The sequence below is a fragment of the Protomyctophum parallelum genome (assembly GCF_964188405.1).
Source record: "Protomyctophum parallelum genome assembly, chromosome: 20".
NCBI lineage: Eukaryota > Metazoa > Chordata > Actinopteri > Myctophiformes > Myctophidae > Protomyctophum > Protomyctophum parallelum.
The window spans coordinates 19,548,174-19,567,318 of record NC_139718.1 but is presented as its reverse complement, the minus strand read 5'-3'; the positions used below and the strand labels follow the sequence as shown (position 1 = coordinate 19,567,318).

The 19,145-nt window shown below is 41.9% G+C and overlaps 2 protein-coding genes across 2 annotated transcripts; one reads left to right on the top strand and one right to left on the bottom strand.

The window, feature by feature from the left end:
- Positions 1 to 1,506: 1,506 nt before the first annotated feature.
- Positions 1,507 to 9,953, top strand: fam177a1 (family with sequence similarity 177 member A1). The gene is made up of 5 exons (XM_083791865.1): positions 1,507 to 1,640; positions 3,205 to 3,396; positions 4,238 to 4,304; positions 4,437 to 4,534; positions 6,961 to 9,953. The coding sequence occupies exons 1-5, from the start codon at positions 1,572 to 1,574 to the stop codon at positions 7,168 to 7,170; spliced, it is 636 nt and encodes a 211-aa protein (XP_083647991.1). The 5' UTR covers positions 1,507 to 1,571; the 3' UTR covers positions 7,171 to 9,953.
- A 127-nt stretch (positions 9,954 to 10,080) lies between these two features.
- Positions 10,081 to 19,056, bottom strand: ppp2r3c (protein phosphatase 2, regulatory subunit B'', gamma). Its single transcript, XM_083791864.1, has 13 exons — positions 18,863 to 19,056; positions 18,389 to 18,513; positions 18,021 to 18,125; positions 16,699 to 16,811; positions 15,822 to 15,919; positions 15,513 to 15,583; positions 14,756 to 14,888; positions 14,005 to 14,060; positions 13,701 to 13,776; positions 13,381 to 13,517; positions 12,541 to 12,678; positions 11,280 to 11,339; positions 10,081 to 10,821 (listed from the first exon to the last, which is right to left on the bottom strand). Exons 1-13 carry the CDS (start codon positions 18,927 to 18,929, stop codon positions 10,627 to 10,629), a joined length of 1,374 nt encoding a protein of 457 aa, XP_083647990.1. The 5' UTR covers positions 18,930 to 19,056; the 3' UTR covers positions 10,081 to 10,626.
- Positions 19,057 to 19,145: the final 89 nt, after the last annotated feature.

Here is a 19,145-nt window from a genome sequence, read left to right as displayed (position 1 = left end):
CATTATCTGTGTATACTGTAAGTATACTGTACATGGACTGTGAGTATGGGCCTAATGTAGGCTACTGCTGTTTGCCAAATGTGATGTTATCTGTATTCTTTCTCTATAGATGTCTCAACTTCAGCCCGGTCTTAAAATGACATTGTTGTTCATTGCAATTAAAGAAAGTTGTGAATCCCTAGTAGATGTGGATCTTGTCTCTCCTTTACATTATGCACATGGATATCAAAGTCATTTCTGGATTTCATTCAATATTGCAAGCAAGCAAGCACAAGCACATCCTTACGTGTGATTGAACAAGTCATTGTTGTCATTGTCATTGTGGGTTTTTCGTCCCCTGGAATTGCAGTTCTTTTAATCAATGTTTGAATGTATAGGACTAATCCCCTCAACAAGAGCTAAAAGAGAGTGTGAGAGTGCTCCTCACCTTAGAAAGACCAAAAAATAAAGAGGGACCAAGATTTTATCCCACTATACCTTCAGCAGTGAAAGCTTTATTGAGCAACTTTACAGACATATTACCTATTCTTCTATCAAAACATTGTTACACAACTCTAAGGTTGAATCTTTACCATTACTTGAATCACAGGGCCGCTTACAGCCATTTTGGCACCAGGCTCCGGTGGCCGAACGGTTTGCGGAGCGGTCTTGATATCGGAAGGTCGCTAGTTCGTATCCCCGGACCGGCACGTTCAAATTACCACCGCTGAAGTGCCCTTGAGCAAGGCATTGAACCCCTACCATGAAATGTTCTATGAGCAGGGCCTGGCTGTAAACAAGTTCTTGAGCTTAGTCCAGTTACCCTGGGTAAACATAGTATCTTTGCTTTGCTTTGCACCTCTAGATCACGCTGGGCTCACCTAGGCAACGCAGGATACTACAGTATGTGCCAGTTGCCCGACCCAGTGCCAGGCCCGACCAACATCCCCCACTTAAAGCAGGTACCACTATCGCAGGTATCAGTGCAACAGATGAAATCATGAATCATTGTTGTGGACAAAACACAGTCTCATGAAGAATACCTCAAATGGCGCCGTTTGTTGTGGAACAGGGGTGCAAAGAGTGTATCTGTTCAATGGGGAGGGGGCGCCTATAGTCACCCAACAGAGATTTTATTTTATTTTATTTTATTTTATTTTATTTTATTTTATTTTATTTTATTTTATTTTATTTTATTTTATTTTATTTTATTTTATTTTATTTTATTTTATTTTATTTTATTTTATTTTATTTTATTTTTGGAGTGCTACACAGCGCTGCCCCTAACAAAATGGTATATGAGGATATCATGGGCTGGATTGAGATCCACGGGCTGGTTCCGGCCCAACTTAGAACTTCTACAGTACAGTACAGTACAGTACAGTACACTGAGTACAGTATCCTACACGGTACTGTACTGACCCTCTTGTTCAAGAGAGTGGTCTCTGTCTCCACCTTGTGGTTTCAGTTTCCTACAACATCACTAACCTCGAATCACCAGTTTGTGCTTTTATTTGACAGTATACCAACCAACCCGGATATGCTAATGTTGTTGCATGGTTGACTTTACATAGCAGTGACAAAGAAAAGAGATGGCAGATTTATCTCTGTATCTCACTAATGTCAACGTTTCACTGGGACAAGCCATGGAAACTGAAAAGGTTGGTTTGATCCTACATGTTGTTAAGATCGTTACGTTTTATTATTTTAGTTGTCATAACAACCAGTATTGTAATTATAATCAGAGTCACTTCCTTAGCTCAGTTAGCTAACATAAACTGTCGTCCACCACATCACACAACAAGCAGCTTGTTTGTGTTCGTGTTGTAGGCGAGAAAGTTGTGTAGAATACATGTGATATTTGGGCTAAGCTACAACAACATTTCGTTAACCTAACCGCTTTTTAGCTTGTAGATCTGTTCTTTTTGACAAGTGACACTGACTATAGGAGACAAGTTAACATCATTGGAAGAAGTTCTAGATTTACTTGTTCTAGACTTCTTTAGTAGTTGTGAGAAGAAAGGTCAAGGTGGTAGCAAATAGCACTTGCCTTGGATCATCTAAGACTATCATAGATGTATTTTACAGAGTCTGACATTTATGTATCTATTATGTAAAAATCTATAAAATGCATCAATGATACAATGTAATCTACAAAGATTCAGATTTTACGGGGGCAATAATTTAGTCCCTTTGTGCCTGGGTTGTACATGGTTTGTTGCACTCCCTCTGGTGTTGTGGGTGTGGAATTAGTTTACATTAAGGAAGTATTTAGACGGGTACATGGGTATCTTGGTGGTGTATCGAATCTTGTGGACCAGACCCATTGCAAGATGCTGTACTCTGTCGTCGACCCTAAGCCATTCCAGCCTGTCAAAGTGGGCAGGGGTGAGGTGGGTTCGGGGGGTGAGGCCAAGTAGGAGCCTGACCAGTTTGTTTTGGGAGGTCTGGAGCTGGAGTTTTTGTTGAACAGTGAGGAGATCCTGTAAGTGTAAAGGCATCTTTGATTGACTTTTTTGATTACGTTGGTGGCGATTTTATCACCGGAAAGATTAGCCTCCAGGATGGAACCTAAATGGTAAATGGTGCATTTATATAGCGCCTTTATCCAAGGCGCTTTACAGAGATTGTGCATTACATTCACCCATTCACACACACATTCATACACCGATGGCAGCGGAAACCATGCAAGGCACCAACTAGCACATCGGGATTCGGGAGCAATTAGGGGTTCAGTGTCTTGCTCAAGGACACTTCGACAGTAACTCTGGGGGAGCCCGGGTTCGAACTGGCCACCTTACGGTTACCATCCAGGCACTCTACCCCTGAGCCACCGCCGCCCCCGTAAGGATAGTTTGTTATCAGCGAGCCAGGTGCAGATTCTACCGAGTTCAGAGCTGAGCGTCTTTTCAACCTGCAGTTTGTTCCTGTCCGAGACCAGCAGTGCTGAGTCACAAGCTGATGTCATGTCGTTTACATATCTTAGGAACAGTAAAGCCCCTAGTATGCTTCCTTGTGGAACGCCACAGCTCACTGGGAGGGGGGGGGGGACAGTGTTCCGTTCCGTTCACCTCCACCATCTACACGTTCAGATTGGTTAAAATAACGCTTCATTCAGTCAAATAAGTTCCGTATTGAAGCTTGAGTTCTGCTTTGCGTGACGCAGAATTTCTCGCCGTGTAGAGTTTGTTGAGATTTGCTGTGGTATTCTTCTGTTCCCGCCAGAGCCCCAGCAGGGTGAAGGACTTTGAGAGTGTGGAGCTGGGCGAGCAGGGCGGCGCCGGGGAGAGAGAGAGGGTGAGGGTGCCCCGGAGGACCATCTACTTCGCCAGCGGCGAGACCATGGAGGAGTACAGCACTGACGAGGAGGAGGAAGAGGAGCAGCCGCTCAGGAAGGACATCCTGCCCGTAGACACGGTAGGTGGATGGTTTGGCATTCTCTCTCCGACTATAGCCTTAAAAGGACCACTTCTCAACTAATCTTCATATAATTGGTCTCCGCTAAAGTTCATGATAAAATACCATAATTTCTTTCTTAAAAAAAGAAAATCCCACGATTTTATCACCCAGTGTCAATTAGCTAATGCAATCCTGGGCAATCCTCTACACACTTCTTTTCACCTGACAGGGGGAGTGTTCACGCCACTGGTGGCAAAAGCTACAAAATGACCGAGTGTGTAAATTAATGAATGTGGGTAGTTTAAACCAGTAAATCTCAAACCTTTTGTGCCATATGAACCCCCAAATTCATATTATATTCATATTATATATATGTTATATAATTATGTATTTGGCCACGGACCCACATCTGAAAACGTTTTGTGCCAGGGACCCCTCAGAAGAGAAGATTTGTGTTAAGAAAATGTATTTAAAATAAAAACTTTTTTCAAAAATGTAAAAAGAATAATAGGATACAGAACTTAATGCCAGGTGCTTTGACTAGTAATAACACCGTCATGAAATCTTTGTTTTTAGGCACATCATCCCTTAATTTCCAACAGATAATCCAGCTTTCCCCCATGAATGGAGGAATGTCTACCTGTCTGTTATATACCCTCTAGCATAGGAAAAACATATGTATGTCACCCTTGTTTGCCATACATTTCCACGGTCATTTGGTAAGCATGCATTAAGGTCTTGAACAGGCCTTTCAGTCCATTTACAAGATGCTAGTAGTAGTCTTCATCAGTAGAGTATTTATTTTATTCTCACAGTAGCTCAGTGCTCTCTGATGTGCTTTTTCATCTGATGGTTTCAGTCCAAGCTGACCTGGGGTCCATATTTCTTCTTCCACGTGTGGAGAGCGGCCACCTCCACCATCTCAGGTAGACTACTGTCACTGTGATAACTGTCAGTCATGGTCATATCTGTGAGAAGCCTCTGTTATCCCCCCACAACATGATACTGTGTGTGTGTGTGTGTGTGTGTGTGTGTGTTCCTTCCTTCCTTCTGTGCAGTTTGTGATTACCTGGGAGAGAGAATGGCTTCTCTGTTCGGCATCACCACTCCTAAATACCAGTACGCTATCGATGAGTACTACCGCTTAAAGAAAGAGGTACTGTAGGAGACTTGCATAGATACACCCTAGGGGGCCATATGTTGAAGATTCATTGGAAATCTGTCTTAGGTGTGCTGTATTAACCCATTTAGACATGACGTCGACCCCAAAAAATGATATGAATGTAATCGGCTGCCGACCCCCATCAGAAAATATGTTGTTCCAGGGACCCCCCCAGAAGCAAAGATTTTAGTTTAAAACGTTCGCTCTGAAAGAATATATATTCAAAGATTTGCAACACATTTTCACAATATTTCAAAAATATCAGATCTACAAGCTCGTAGTGCGGCACCGAGCTTGTAGATCTGCTACTAAATGGCTAAAGCATAACCAAAAAGGGTTCCCGCCCAAAAAGGGTTAACACCAGTTGTGTTTGTGTCCGAAAGAAGGTAAGCCTGATTTATACTTTGCCGTACAACCGTCAACCGTGCCAAAAATAAAGTGTAAATGTAAACAAAGTGTAAATGATGCTTTGTTCGACATCATTTGCCTGTTTAGGATTTATAAAATCGAAAAATACATCTATTACAAAGGGCATATTTTTCTATTTTATTATTGATGTGCATTTGTCTATGCACCTGTACCTAAGCCCCTACTCTAGGTGTGCGGATGTCTTTCTCTCCTGTTTAGGATTTACAATACATTTGTATGTACACCCAAAATGTTGACCACTGTGACTTTGTTAACAGTTTGACTGTTTTTTACGATTAACCCGCATTTTAATAAACCCCCCTTCACTGCCGAGATTGTTGTATTACCTTTAGAGCATACGCTGAATTATTTGGGCTTTTAATCCGCGAAAATCCATCAAAAAAAGCTCCCGTGGTTTGTTATGATCTGTGTGTAGCATCCACCATCTTGGTGCACCCGGAAGACGCACACAAGATTGGTTTCAATGAGGCGTTGCACCCAATGCATTTCCATTGGCCTCAATTTCCCAGAAGCCCTAGCAGCCCACAGCATGTGACGATTTCCGGTTTCGTCATCACAGCGAAGGCATCCAGTCTCATACTCCGCGACGAAGACGGATTTTCTTTTGATTCATTACATTACGGCGGATTAAACACATAAAACAAAAGGCGGGTATGTCCGATACGGCAGCGACATTAACCTGGAGTAATCCATTCCCGGCACGGAAACTGTTAACGTCATTATAATATTATGAAGGCATTATTCAATATTAAACACCATTATTGTTTTTATACAGTAGGTAACTACTTAATTATATTGTTTGCTGTCATTTCAGCACCAGCACCAGCTTATGACATTGATTTAAACATTAGACTCCATTATTACACAATAATTTAGCCGGTGGCTGATGTCTGCGGTCAGCCCTCTTCACCCTGGCTAGCTCGCATTAATATGTAATTATATTCAAAAGAATATAAAAATATATAGAATTTAAAGAAAATTGTCTCACATATATCTGAACATCGCTGGAGTTCTCCTGCAAGTTGAAAAGTGTCTGGACTAGTGGTGCTGTGCTGTCCAACGATTAAATATTTTTAATTGCGATTAATCGCATGATTTATCTAGTTAATCGCAAATAAGTCATCGTTTTTTATCTGTTCACAATGTACCCTAGAGGGATATTTTTCAGATCTTTTATGCTGGCTTTATGCAAAAGTATGTTAATTTTTTATTGTAAATCAATTAAAAACCCCAAAGAAACCATAATGGTACAGCATGGCTGCAGCAGATGGGTATAATTGTCACTTATATAAATGTGCAGATACCCTGTATACACTTGTGTATGTTGTATGTTGGTTTGTTTACTACAAAATAAATTGTGCACATTTAAATAATCATATGGGGACCCCTCAAAATAATTTGGGGACCCACGTGTTGAGAACCACTGTCCAAATGGCTAAAATAAATAAACATTCAAATAATTAATCGCGATTAAAGGTATATTCAGTGATTTCACTTAATTCAAATATCACTTATTTTCTTGTTTTGTTGTGATAATCCTCCCTACTATAGTGTGTGCTGACCATATAAGGAGTTCCTCCCTGTCCCCAGTTAACCCCTGGGGGTAAAAAAAACGTAGGTTTCGTTTTTGGCTAGGTGGCCCAGCCTTCATCCAATCAGGATAGAGAGGGGCCTTCTGCCAATCATTATCGAAGGGGGGCGGGCCTTGGTGTGTGTGCTGTTGGCCTGTTGCGTGTCCCCCCACTGTAGTGCGTGCATGTGCACATATTGTTACCGGGGCGGAGCGGGGGTTTTCCAAATCACACAAATCACTGAATGCTCCTTTAACATAACTGTGAGTAAATCGCGAATAAATGGGTTAACTCGGACAGCATTGGTCTGGACAGTCTGTTTCATTTAACTTTGCATGTGTGAACACTACAGACTTGCACTCACGGCCTAGAACAGCCCATCTCTGTACAATACTTCCCTGACCATCCTCCTCTCCGCAGGAGGAAGAGGAGGAAGAGGAGAACCGGCTGGCCGAGGAGGCGGAGCTCCAGTTCCAGGGCAAACAGAGACGGGAGGAGAACCTGGATCCCGCCACGGAGCAGCCGGAGCGCACCGGAGCCTCCTTCGTCAACGTGAGCTTTGAACTGGACCCCGAGCCCCCGCTCAACACCCAAGACACCAACAGGGTCCCCGCTCCTCTCTCGTCCTGAACACTATGACTGAACGCGCTTCCGTTAAAGAGACTTCTAACACATTCACTTTGTCAATGCATCTGTCCAGTTTATGTATCTTTCTTTCTTTTTTTTAAATATGCGTTACTGATACTTTGCTATTTTTATACTGTTTTGTTTCCTAATAGAACTACAATGTATGCAGCAGGAGGGAGGCACAGGTAAAAAGAAAAAGGGCTTTTCTCAGTTGCTGGATCGCCTCTCTCTCTCGCGCTCTCTGTGAATGGTTTTATATGAATAGTGTTAACGGTATATGCATTAATAGGGACACAGTGAAGCTGGTTAAAACGCAACAACCGCAAGCTGAGGACTCTTCTAGGATTGTGGGTCAATTCATTTGAAATTCCGAGTTTACAGTATATACAGTACTGGACGATATGTGGTCCCCACATTGAATGAATTGAAAATGAGTTGACGCCTAACTCACCTGACAGGACAGTAATGCATACCAATACGTATAATGGCGGTGGAATGCATTGAGAAATCCCATGCATCTCTCTAGAGTAGACAATGGTCTTTTATTAACAACAGTCTGGGATAAAGTATCACGGCTTAGCAATTCAACCCCAATACCTGAGCCTGTACGTCCTGTCTGACACCGTCAAGCCCTCGCTTCATTGTCGTAAGTTCCATACAGGACATGGGGAGAACCTGAACTGAGGGGGGGAACTTATTGCACTAAGAATGCAACATAACGTCAGCCTTTAAAGACCACTAGGTCCTCCCCTCACATTGGAAACCTATCGGTTCCCTATTGTCAGTAATGCGTGTATATGTCCAGTTTCCACTCCTGTGTGTGTGAATAGGGAGGTGTGTGCTATGACACTCGCTGGCGACAGATCCTGAGAACAGCCAAGTTGTTGCCACTGGAGAGCAAAGCCATGGGCTAAACTTTAGCTTCTATGACTTTTGCGTGTTCACAACTTCACAAGAAGTGATCACAACCGTTTGACATATTATTTCCTTTCAAAGTTGGTTTGTCAGCTCGGTTGTGATGACACCCATCTGCAGCCATTTTGCACTCCTGGTTAATGAAATTATGCAACTTTCCTGTTCTACCCCAGATTTGAACCCGGTTTCCTGCGCAAGTGCTGCTGCCTTTTTTTTACCATTGAGCTTATAGAGCCTCCCTGCTTGCCTGAGGTGAGACATGATCTTTGACACAATCTAGATGAACAGGTAGAAAAAATATAACCAGCCCAATTATATTTAAATTTTATTCATTCAAAAAAGATACATATTGCCGCTTTAAATCAATGAAGATTGACTCTTGACTATAACCCTACTTGGCTCTCCAGTGTTCCAGTGAATGAGCACACCACTGGTTGTATTAGCTGTAATATTACTAGTGCCTGTAGACTATTAGATTTGAATATTTTCCTTTTTTTTGTTATGCTAGTCTTGTGCCCAGTGCTGTCCTTTATATCACAGGACACAGCTGGTGTTAATTGAGGTTGACAGCTGGTGTTAATTATTTTTCTTTTAAATTACTTATTTTATTGAAAATATTCTTTATCAACACAAAGTGATTAAACTATATTGATCAACCAAAAAAAAAAGAAAAAGGTCGGTACAATGTCAAAAGATCAGGAGCAAATTGCACGTTATTTATGTTGGGCGTACAATAGACAGCTGTCGATCACGTAACCACCAGGTACTATACAGTGTCATTGCCTTTACAACTTGACAACTCAGTGCCCACTCTTAAAGTGTCCTTGTAGAAACAATCCATCTGAGATTGTAGTTTAAAAAATAAAAACATTTTTTATTATTAGCTATGATAAATATCCACATACTACTGCTTTCCTGACTTGTCTGTATGTGCATAAAGATTGTGGCCTGATATTGTTTAACCACTTCAGCTCTATATAGGCCTACTGTGCCATGAATATGTTAAATAGCAGATCTGCAAGCAAACATTGTGCCACAATGTGCCACAGGAGCATGTAGAGCAGCCATTTTCACCAGGTTTTTGTGAATGTTCGCTTAGAAGGCCTGTACATTTCTGTACCTGGTCCATTCCAACTCAGTCACTTGATGTTATACTTGTTTTATTTTTTTTCAGGTAGTGTTAACACCTCAATTAATCAGTTCCATGATTTGTTTCAGCTTGGTTTAAACGTCTCAATAGTCAATGAATTAACTGGCTCCATCTGTAACAATACGTAACAGGCTCACTGTTCACTTTCAACCATCTTCTGTACACTTACAGTATGACCAAAGGTCAGTGGACACCATCTAATTAGTGCCCTTTGTGACATTGAATGGAAATCGCCCAACATCAGTGTCTGACCTCATTAATGGTCTTGTGGCTCATGGAAGTAAGTTCTCTACTCTTCTGGGATGGCTAGTTGGAACATTCCTGCTGTAATTTGCAGTTTAATTAGCAATTTACAAGTTAGACATTTGGCAAGACGCTCGTATCCAGGGAGAGATTGGAGTAAGCAGAGAAGTCACTGACCTCTAGCCAATAAAATAGTTACAGAGAGGGATTGTCATTCTTTCTGAAACAGGAAAGTGAGGAAACGGCATTGGTTTTGCAAGCAAACAATTGTCTAGAGACTCCAGAATGAAATTTAAGCTGTATTAAAAAAATCCTTCACTGGAACAAAGGGCACTAATTAGAGGGTGTCCATTGAATTGGTCACAAAATGCGGTTAGAAACATTTTTGTATGTGAAGTATAACTTGTTTTTTCATGGAGATTACATTTATTTATACTTCATTTAATCTCACCTAAATAAACATTCAAGTTTTGTTCTATTTTATGCCTATTGAATGTTGATTGATAAAAGATCGAGATTTAGATTCAGGCACCTATGTTCAGCACTAGTAGGCTGTCCAATTCATTTTAGTTACTCTCATGTTTTTGCTACAAGAGAGAGACTTTAAGAGAGGTTTAGCTTTGATGTCTGTTTAAAGCCACAGTAGTTGGCTCCAGGTGCCACATTTTGAATGTAGTGGAATGTTCAGCAACTAAAGACAATACATATTTTTATGGAACAAATGAGAATGGGGTGAGAATCGTGACCTCAATTCTTGTGGAGGAAAAATCGAGATTCACATTTGAGTAAGAATCGTGCAGCACTAGTAGTCATATTGGATAATGGCACACCTCTCAAGAAAAAAATAAAATGTTTACTGTACAGCAATAATATTAACAGTGCACAAACATCTTTTAACCCATTCTGACCTGAGATCAGATTCATACGAGGTTTCCACTGGACACACACTGGTCTGATTAACCCATTCTGACCTGAGATCAGATTCTAAAAATGTCAGTCGTTCTTCGATTATTTTATAAAGCATAACATAATGCCAACACCAAAACGGGTTCCCGTACAGAATGGGTTAAATGGCAAACACAGGAAAGACTATCGAAAATACGGTAGTGATCCCCCCCTCCTCCCCCACAAACACACACTCAACCCAATGTTCAGGTGTCGTCCATGTCTCCGGTCACGTTGCTGTCACTGTCGCTGGTGACCAGCACCTCTCTGTTCTCATAGGTCCAGAAGCCGTTGAGGTCGATGAGGATGCTGGAGACCGTGTCGCCCTGGCAGCTGTTCACCAGGTCCTGGAGGGTGATCTTGAAGGGGTCCTTGGGCTTCACCATGTCAAAGATCTCATCCTGAGAGACGGACAGAAATTTTCACAGAATCACCGCCAGATCAGTAAAAATATTTTCTTATGGGGGTCCCTGGCATATCTTTTCAAATGGGGGTCCACAGGCTAATTAGTGCCAATTTGGGGGACCTTGACATGAAAAAGTTTGGGAACCACTGGCGTAGAGCCTTCGTCTCACTCCCTGCTGACCAGCCCATAGGATTGCGTGCAGTGACTATAACCACCCTCGCCGCCTGGCTTCCCTCCCCCAACCACGGGCCAATTGTGTTCGTGTAGACGCCAGTCAAAGCCGGATTCACCGCGGTGGATTTGAAACCACAAGCTCTGCGGTGGTGAGCAGACAACTTTACCACTGCGCCAGAACAGAATCATACGGCTGTAAATCAGTGGGTGAGACGTGCAATCTTCATCGTTTCGTTGTTTTTCAAGAAAGAAGATTTACTTTGTCTGTGCGTGTAGTACCTTGACATCCTGAAACGAGACAGGCTCCTGACCGTGGATCTTCATCTGTTCTTGGATGGCCTGAAACATTGACAGCATGAAACAGTGATTAATTACTAGGTATACAACTTATTTTTGCCATAACAAAGCAAATTTGAAGACATATGATGTTATAAAAAGAGTTTCAAACTGAAGATATTTGTGTCCGTCCTTTGGCTATAGTTTTAGTGTAGTAGAATTACTGTACATGAATGCACGTATTGTGTGTCTTGTGTGGTTTTGCACATGATGTACTTTGTTCAACTTCATGTGTTTGTGGAGTATTAATCTCAAGAAGGATTCAGAGCTCCGCAGCTGAATCCACACGCGGACACGAGGGGTAGTCGGTTCACACTGGGCTTGTATAAACACTGTGCACTTGTACTGTATATTCCAGTATGATCGTGTGAGTGTTGCCTTGTAACCTCTGTGCCCAGTCACATTGTTGTATTTTTTGTTTGCAATGTTTCATGTACTTTATTATTTTCCACCAATCTGCTACTCTATGAGTTTTTCCTAGTTATCCGCTGGACTATATGCCACAAGAAGCCAGTGAGATACATGTGTTGCTATGGCAACAGGCAGTGATTGGGAAGCCCCGCCCACAGCTCACCTGGCTGATGGAGTGATGGGCAATCACAATGTTTGGGCCACCTGGAGAGATTGACTCTGTCAGTCCAGAGTGGAGTTGAACAAAGAGACAGCCAGGCTACTGGAGAAGCAAGAGGAATATTTCCCAAATCTTGCCATAATTCCTTTCTGGAGTACTTTCCTGAATAGTGGATTCTACCATTAGATTTAGTGACCTTCTGGATTATTTCCCTGGATATTGGATATTGGACCAGACTTTACGAAGGAGTTTAAGGGTGGCCAGAGGAGACTGGCCACACTCTACAGACTGGTTTGGATTTTCTTTATTTTTGGACACGTGAGTTTAGTTTTGGACAGTGCTAGGACACTTGGACTTCACACCCATATCTTTTGAGACAGTTTTATTTTATTTTGATTTGATTAAGTGAACATTTTGTGATTGAAAATGTTATTTTTCTTTTGATTTAATAAATCACAGTTAAGCTTATTTAATGATTTCTTTAGTTCTTCTTATTCTGAACTGACCCACCACCTCCCTCATTTTTGCTATAATTGGTTCCTTAATTGTTATTGTTGCAACCGTTATAGCCTGTGCGCACGCACACACTCATGTTCTGTCCTGTGTGTGTGTGTGTGTGTATATACTGCAGACCCTGAAGAAGTAGTTCAGAGCGAAGACGTTGAGGTATCCTTGGTTTTCCATGTCCAGCAGTTTGAAGATGTACTGTAAAGCTGCAGGCTCCTTCCTGTTCTCCAACGCCAAGACAAAGTCTAGATATGTCTTGTAGTCCTGGAGGAGAAAGACATGGGAAGCAAGAATATTAAAGATGGAGTGCCATGATTTCTTTCCACCCTAAAACATGATCATCAGGTCTTGTCATATAAGGAGGTATAATAAAAAAAAAGTGTACAGTATTTGTTAAAATGACGTTTTTATGTGGCCACGCCCACCAGTTCATTAAGTATGCCTGGTTTGCCTGGTGAGGGGTGGTGATCCACCTGAACTTAAGCCGCACCCACAGCTGTAGTTGTATGATAAAGGGGGAGGGGCTGATAGTGTGATGTCACTATATTACTGTTTAATTCATTGGCCCGTTTGACTATCAAGGGTTCAGCTTCCAGGAAGAAACCCTAAATACAAAGTTAATACACCATTGCACATAAAAAGGACGTCAGGGTGTCTAATGAAGTACTGTCACCTCATAGACACATGAAACACTGGAAAAATACAAAGATTGTGGCACTCCATCTTTAAAAGAAAAGTACAATAAAGCGTGCACATCCAATCACTTAATAATGCTAGCGCCTGCATAGAACTGCATGGACACCGTGCTGGGTTAGTTTAGTTACTGATGGGTGTGCTGCTAGTTTATTGCCGTCTTTCTAGAAGCCTAGGGTCCGGACTAGGTTTTATGTTTAACCACGGTAAACGACAATAATGATTACCGTCACATCCCTAGTCTGGACAGGGCCACAGAGACATTATTCATACCATTTCTCCGTCATAGGTGAGGCATTCCTGGAACACTCTGTCCAGGAAGACCGAGGTGAGAGTTCCAGTCCCGTAGCGAGACAGCTCCTCTTTACTCAGCATGCCGTTGTGGTCTTTATCCAGGTTCAGATACTGACCTGGAGTGGAGACGGAGACAGTCACAAACACACATATTTTCATTAAGGTTGAGTATTTCCGGGTTATACCAATACCTTTACATAGTTTGCAATGGGCATACGCATTATACATGTTTGAACATACGTACAAGAGGTTGGAAAGCACAGAAAGGCACATTTAGAATAGATGTAGTTTTGCTTTACCATAGACTCGGAGAGCTGAAGGTGCCGAGAACCAGTTGGACTCTTGACTCTCTTTGGAAAGCTCCTCGTCTCTCAGCTAGGGAGCGAAAGAGATAGGAAGAGGTTGTGAGGAATTTAGTTAAGGAATGAAATGTGGCTCTGTATTCACTTAGGGACCAGGTACCGATGCGTTTGGCAAGGCAATTATACGATTACCAATTGTGATGGCCCTGCCCCCTCTGCCTCTGCACAGTAGGCTATCCGGCAGCCTGGGTGATTAGGGCAGAGTGGAGCAGGGCCTAGAGTGCATGACACAATAGCCTACCTCCAACAGGTCATCCAGAAAACTGCACGCCAAGATGTCCTGAATCTTGATCTTCCCTAAAAGGAAGAGGAAGATTTGTCACAATTGATATAATCACAATACAATAATCGTCTCCATGTTGAAAACATTTTCAAACATTTTCCAAAAATAGCGGCATTAATTATTATTTTTTTCGAAGCCTAAAAGGCAAACAGAAATCAAATTTTTATTCAGATATGTTCCATTGTTCAATGACAAAAACACAATTAAATTGCTAAACAATTCTTTGCGTGACAATTAATCGTCAATTTAAAACATTCCCTCCCAGGCCTCCAAGCCAGAGCGTGGCTCTAGTGCCAAGATAAGCATAGAAGACGGGTCACTTCCGCCCACCCCGGAAATGATTAGTCCTGTATGCATATGGAATGGAATCAACGAGGCACTGAGAGCAGCGTTGATGATCAGCACGGCTCGGATAAATGTATTAATAGGCTATAAACATGGCATCTTATGTTAAGTTTAAATAACTAATAACCCAGTGCAAGTGTATGTGTATCATGTAGGCTGTTTCTACAATGAGAGGCCTATGGAAAAATTTTATTTTTAAATCATTTTTAATCAACTCTCGTAATCTCGTGGATGGCACAGTGGGCAGCTATTCACAAGATTATCTCGTTCTTGGATCTTCTTCTTTTATCTTTCATCAGATAGCGGACCCTGCAGTCAGTCAGTGTGTTGGAGCGTGCTGTAACTGCGAGGAGTTGTGCCTCACCTGTGCGGAGGGGGTCCAGGAAGAAGAAGAACTTGCGGACGGCGGTGCACACGTAAAAGGAGTAGAAGGACTTCTCCAGACCGTCCAGCTGTGGCAGAGTGGGTATCAGCTCTAGAATGTAGTTCTCTAAATCCTAGACAAACAGAGAGAGAGAGAGGAGATATGAACATCACATTAAATTGTAACATCTGTGCCCATCCGCTGCTCTACGAAATGTTCCTATTTATCTGCTGGACTATATGCCACAAGCAGCCAGTGAGATACATGTGTTGCTATGGTAAGTCTTGCCATATTTCCTTTCTGGAGTACTTTCCTGAATATTGGATTCTACCATTGGATTTCGAGAACTTCTTTTAGTTTTTGGAGTTTGGATTTCGACTGAGGACGGACTTTGCGGAACAGTGTAAAGGGTGGTAAGAGGAGACTTACCACTACACAGCATTGATTGGGTTCCATTTGGATTAATTTTTTTGGACATTTAAGTTTAGTTTTGGACAGTGCCAGGACACTTGAGCATCCCTTTTGAGGCAGTTTTATTTCATTTTGATTTCATTAAGTGAACATTTTGCCATTAAACTTTATTTTGATTTAATAAATTACAGTTAAACTTATTTACTGATTTCTTTAGTTATTCTTATTCTGAACTGACCCACCACCTCCCTCATTTTTGCTATAATTGGTTCCTTAATTGTTATTGTTGCAACCGTTATACCATCTACCCATTTATCCCTCTACGACTGTGGGAAGGAAAGCTTACCGATTCTCTGAGGTAACCCTGTCCTGCCACATCGTACAGACTCAGACCTATCCTGGTTTGATGCAACCACACTAGAAAGAAAGAGGTGTATGTGCACACACACGCACACACACACACACACACACACACACACACACACACACACACACACACACACACACACACACACACACACACACACTTACTGATGTTTCTGCTGTGTAAGCATATTGAAAAACAGGCTCTCTTTAAATGAGTTTGTTTGAAACGTATGAATGAGAGTCAAATCCACTCGCAACGATGACATTTGGACAAAAGAGCGACCGGTACCTTTCCTCATGACGTAGTTGAAGAACTGCATGATGGAGATCCGGCCGTAGGGATCACTGTGGAACAGCTTCGAGTAGACTTTGGCTGTGAAGAATTGTCTGGAAAAGAGAGGAGCGAGTAGAGAGGACATATGGGGCATGTAAAAAGCTGAGGATAGGCCATGGGGTCACCAAAATCACCTGCCCTGAGTTATAAGACATCCTGTGGGCAAAAGTTTACATTTTGGCCTGAAGGTGGCACTAGAGGATAGGTCACTCAAATATATAGGGTTCCTACTAGTCTTAGTTAGCATGAATTTGCATGAATGCACTCAGCAAGTTTCACTAAAATGTATCCATTCCAAGATAAACTGTGTGAATGTGGAAGGTTTGGCCTAAGGGTGGTGCTACAGGAAAGGCCACTAGGTCACCCAAATCTAGCCTCGGAAACCCAGACGTTTTTATTTCCATGGAGAGAAAAAAAGTCTAGTTTCTCTATGCCATAGAAATTAGAAAGCATAGGTGGGTTCCAGTCTACCCAAATCAGGAGGGGCCATCCGCTGGTACACATCCAGTCGAATTTGAGATAATGTTTCTTGAGAACAAAGTCGTCAATGGAAGGGCGATGGACGGACTGAGAAAGCCATCAACAGAGAGATGAGGAGGAGAAAATTAAGTCATAATCTCTGCAAAAAATAATTAGTAAAATAATTACCTCCAACTCTCACTGTGATCCGTCATAGTTAGTGACATATTATTTCTCGTGATTTACTGTTTTGATGGTGCGAGGATCATTGCTTGTTGATTAACTAATTACCAATGTTAATATAATCTTGAGCTTGGCATGGTTTATTTAGATGCATAACGGAACACTCCGCCCCTTCTCTCTGGATACTCACTTGCATTTGGGCCCGGCCTTCTCCCTTACTTTCAGGAAGGCCTCATAGCTGATCATGGCCTCCTCTCCAGTGAGTGGAGGCACCTGATGCTTATCCAACAGGAACCACAGGTTCTAGACACAGACGGACAAGCACAAAGAGAAAATAACTGAACGAGTTGGATACACAGCCAGCCAAACACTGGCAGAAAAACAGGAGGTGACAGAGGTAGATAAACCAGGCAAAGACGGTAAAGGCCCACCCCACGCATACTCTATTTTTAGGTGATACACTACTCACCGCTGTGGTTGGGAAAACTACAACATGACGTAACGTCACTTTAGCCGCGGTGATAAGAGACTCACCGCTCACCCCAACATATATCTGTTATTTACGGACCTACACCACCTAATTTTAAAGTTGAGTAGGTTATTATCACCTACAAGTGGAATATGCGTCCAGCTTAATACGGTACTACTAGGATTATATTTATAGTGTATATGTAACAGAGTTTGGTGGATTACACTTGCTCCTTCAGTAAGAGCATTTCTTATTTGTTAGTCATTGAGTAACACTGGTGTTATGAAGGCTTTCACTTAGAGCTCCATATATGGGGATAACATATAGTCCCACATATGGAGACAACAGCGATATCCAGCGCTGACATAATGCAGAAACCCCAAATATGGATATACACGGGTGACATCAACGTGACACGCATCTAATTAACCCTATAAAAGAAGGATCCTGTTCTGGACACGGGAGATACTCCAGGTACTACACAAAGAAGATTCGGCCTTGTAATCTACTAGCAGAATTGCACTAGAAGCTTCGGCATCCCGTTTTAAGTTCGGATCGAACACCACTGCAGCGGGCTCCAACGAGACAACCAGCACCAGTTCGAGCTATCTTATAACTGGTGTTCAGCAGTGCCAGTCTAAATGAGATATACCCATGGTAAAATGTGTTCCTCAGCACACAATATTTTCAACAAGTCTTGATACGTTTACTGTGATATAAACGTGATTTGTTCTAAACATGCTAAATGTACCTACTGTACATGAAGTAGTGATGCTTTACACATGTTTTCAATTAGTGTTAATGTTGTCATACCAAACTGTAAACGGTTTATAAAAACATGCTGATAATTCTGTTATAGACGTGCTGAGGCTTGGGTGTCGTGTGTAACAAAAGAAGTGACTGACCAGATCTTCATTATTCCACAACAACGCAGATTGAATGTTATATATAGTCACTTATTGTGTGATATCTCAGACTGTGTGTGTGTGTGTGTGTGTGTGTGTGTGTGTGTGTGTGTGTGTGTGTGTGTGTGTGTGTTATACCTGCAGCTCCTCATTGTCCAACAGCTCTCTACTCTTCCTCTGCAAAAACACAGCTCTCGACTCCTCTCTCAGCTTCTGCAGCACAATCTCATCCTCTGCCGGCAACTACACAAGCAAATCCCCCATTGTTATCATCAAAACGAGAACACAATAGAAGACCTCTTCCTTCCTGGTAGTTAGAACAACTTCATAATAGTAACAACAACTTAGCATCGCCTCCATCTTTTTTAGACAATTGATTTTAATTTGTATTAGCAGTTTGCAGGTCAATACAAAAACTGCTAAGGATAAAACCATAAAAAAGCACTTGTTTACATCAGTGTCCTCCATCATAAAGTAACATAAAAAAATATGTTATAACATGATACCCTGTAGTAAAAGCGTGGGATGTTCTTATAAGAGCTGTCTCTGTTGCTCCCTCCTCTCCATTCAGAGTAGAACTTGGTGAACAAGTCCGTCTCTTCTGCTTTCTTCTCCTCTTCGCTCCTCTCGTCTGGACACACACACACACACACACACACACACACACACACACACACACACACACACACACACACACACACACACACACACACAGTTCCAAATCATTATAATCTATCAGGTCTCAAATCGATTGTTCCGCAACGAAACCGAGACCTACAACTATAAGGTGACAATTCAATTCAAATGGCTTTATTGTCATGGGAAAACATACGTTTACATGGTTGCCAAAGCAAAAAGTGGAACAATGAATACATTAGAATCAAAACAAAGCTCACAAGGCGTTGCGCTGCGATAGATCTGCTATTTTCTGTATTTCCGTCTAAACTCAGAAGACAGTCAGTCAATCTAGTTGTTCTCACCCTTTTTGGAGTTGGCCAATCTCCTTTTTAAAACATCTGACCAGTTGGACGGCTCGTCTTGTTCCATCCTCGCTCCGGACTAGCGTCAGTTTGTCACAAATGAGACATCTTCATCGAAAACAAAATGTAAGCCTCAAGTCAAAACATAAAACAAACATTCATTCACAAATCACTAACAGAGTATACATTATTACATTCCCACAGTCCGGAGGAGGGTGATCAAGACGTGATTGGATATTCGATCAACGTGGAGACAACATGGTCCAATGACACGGGGAGAACG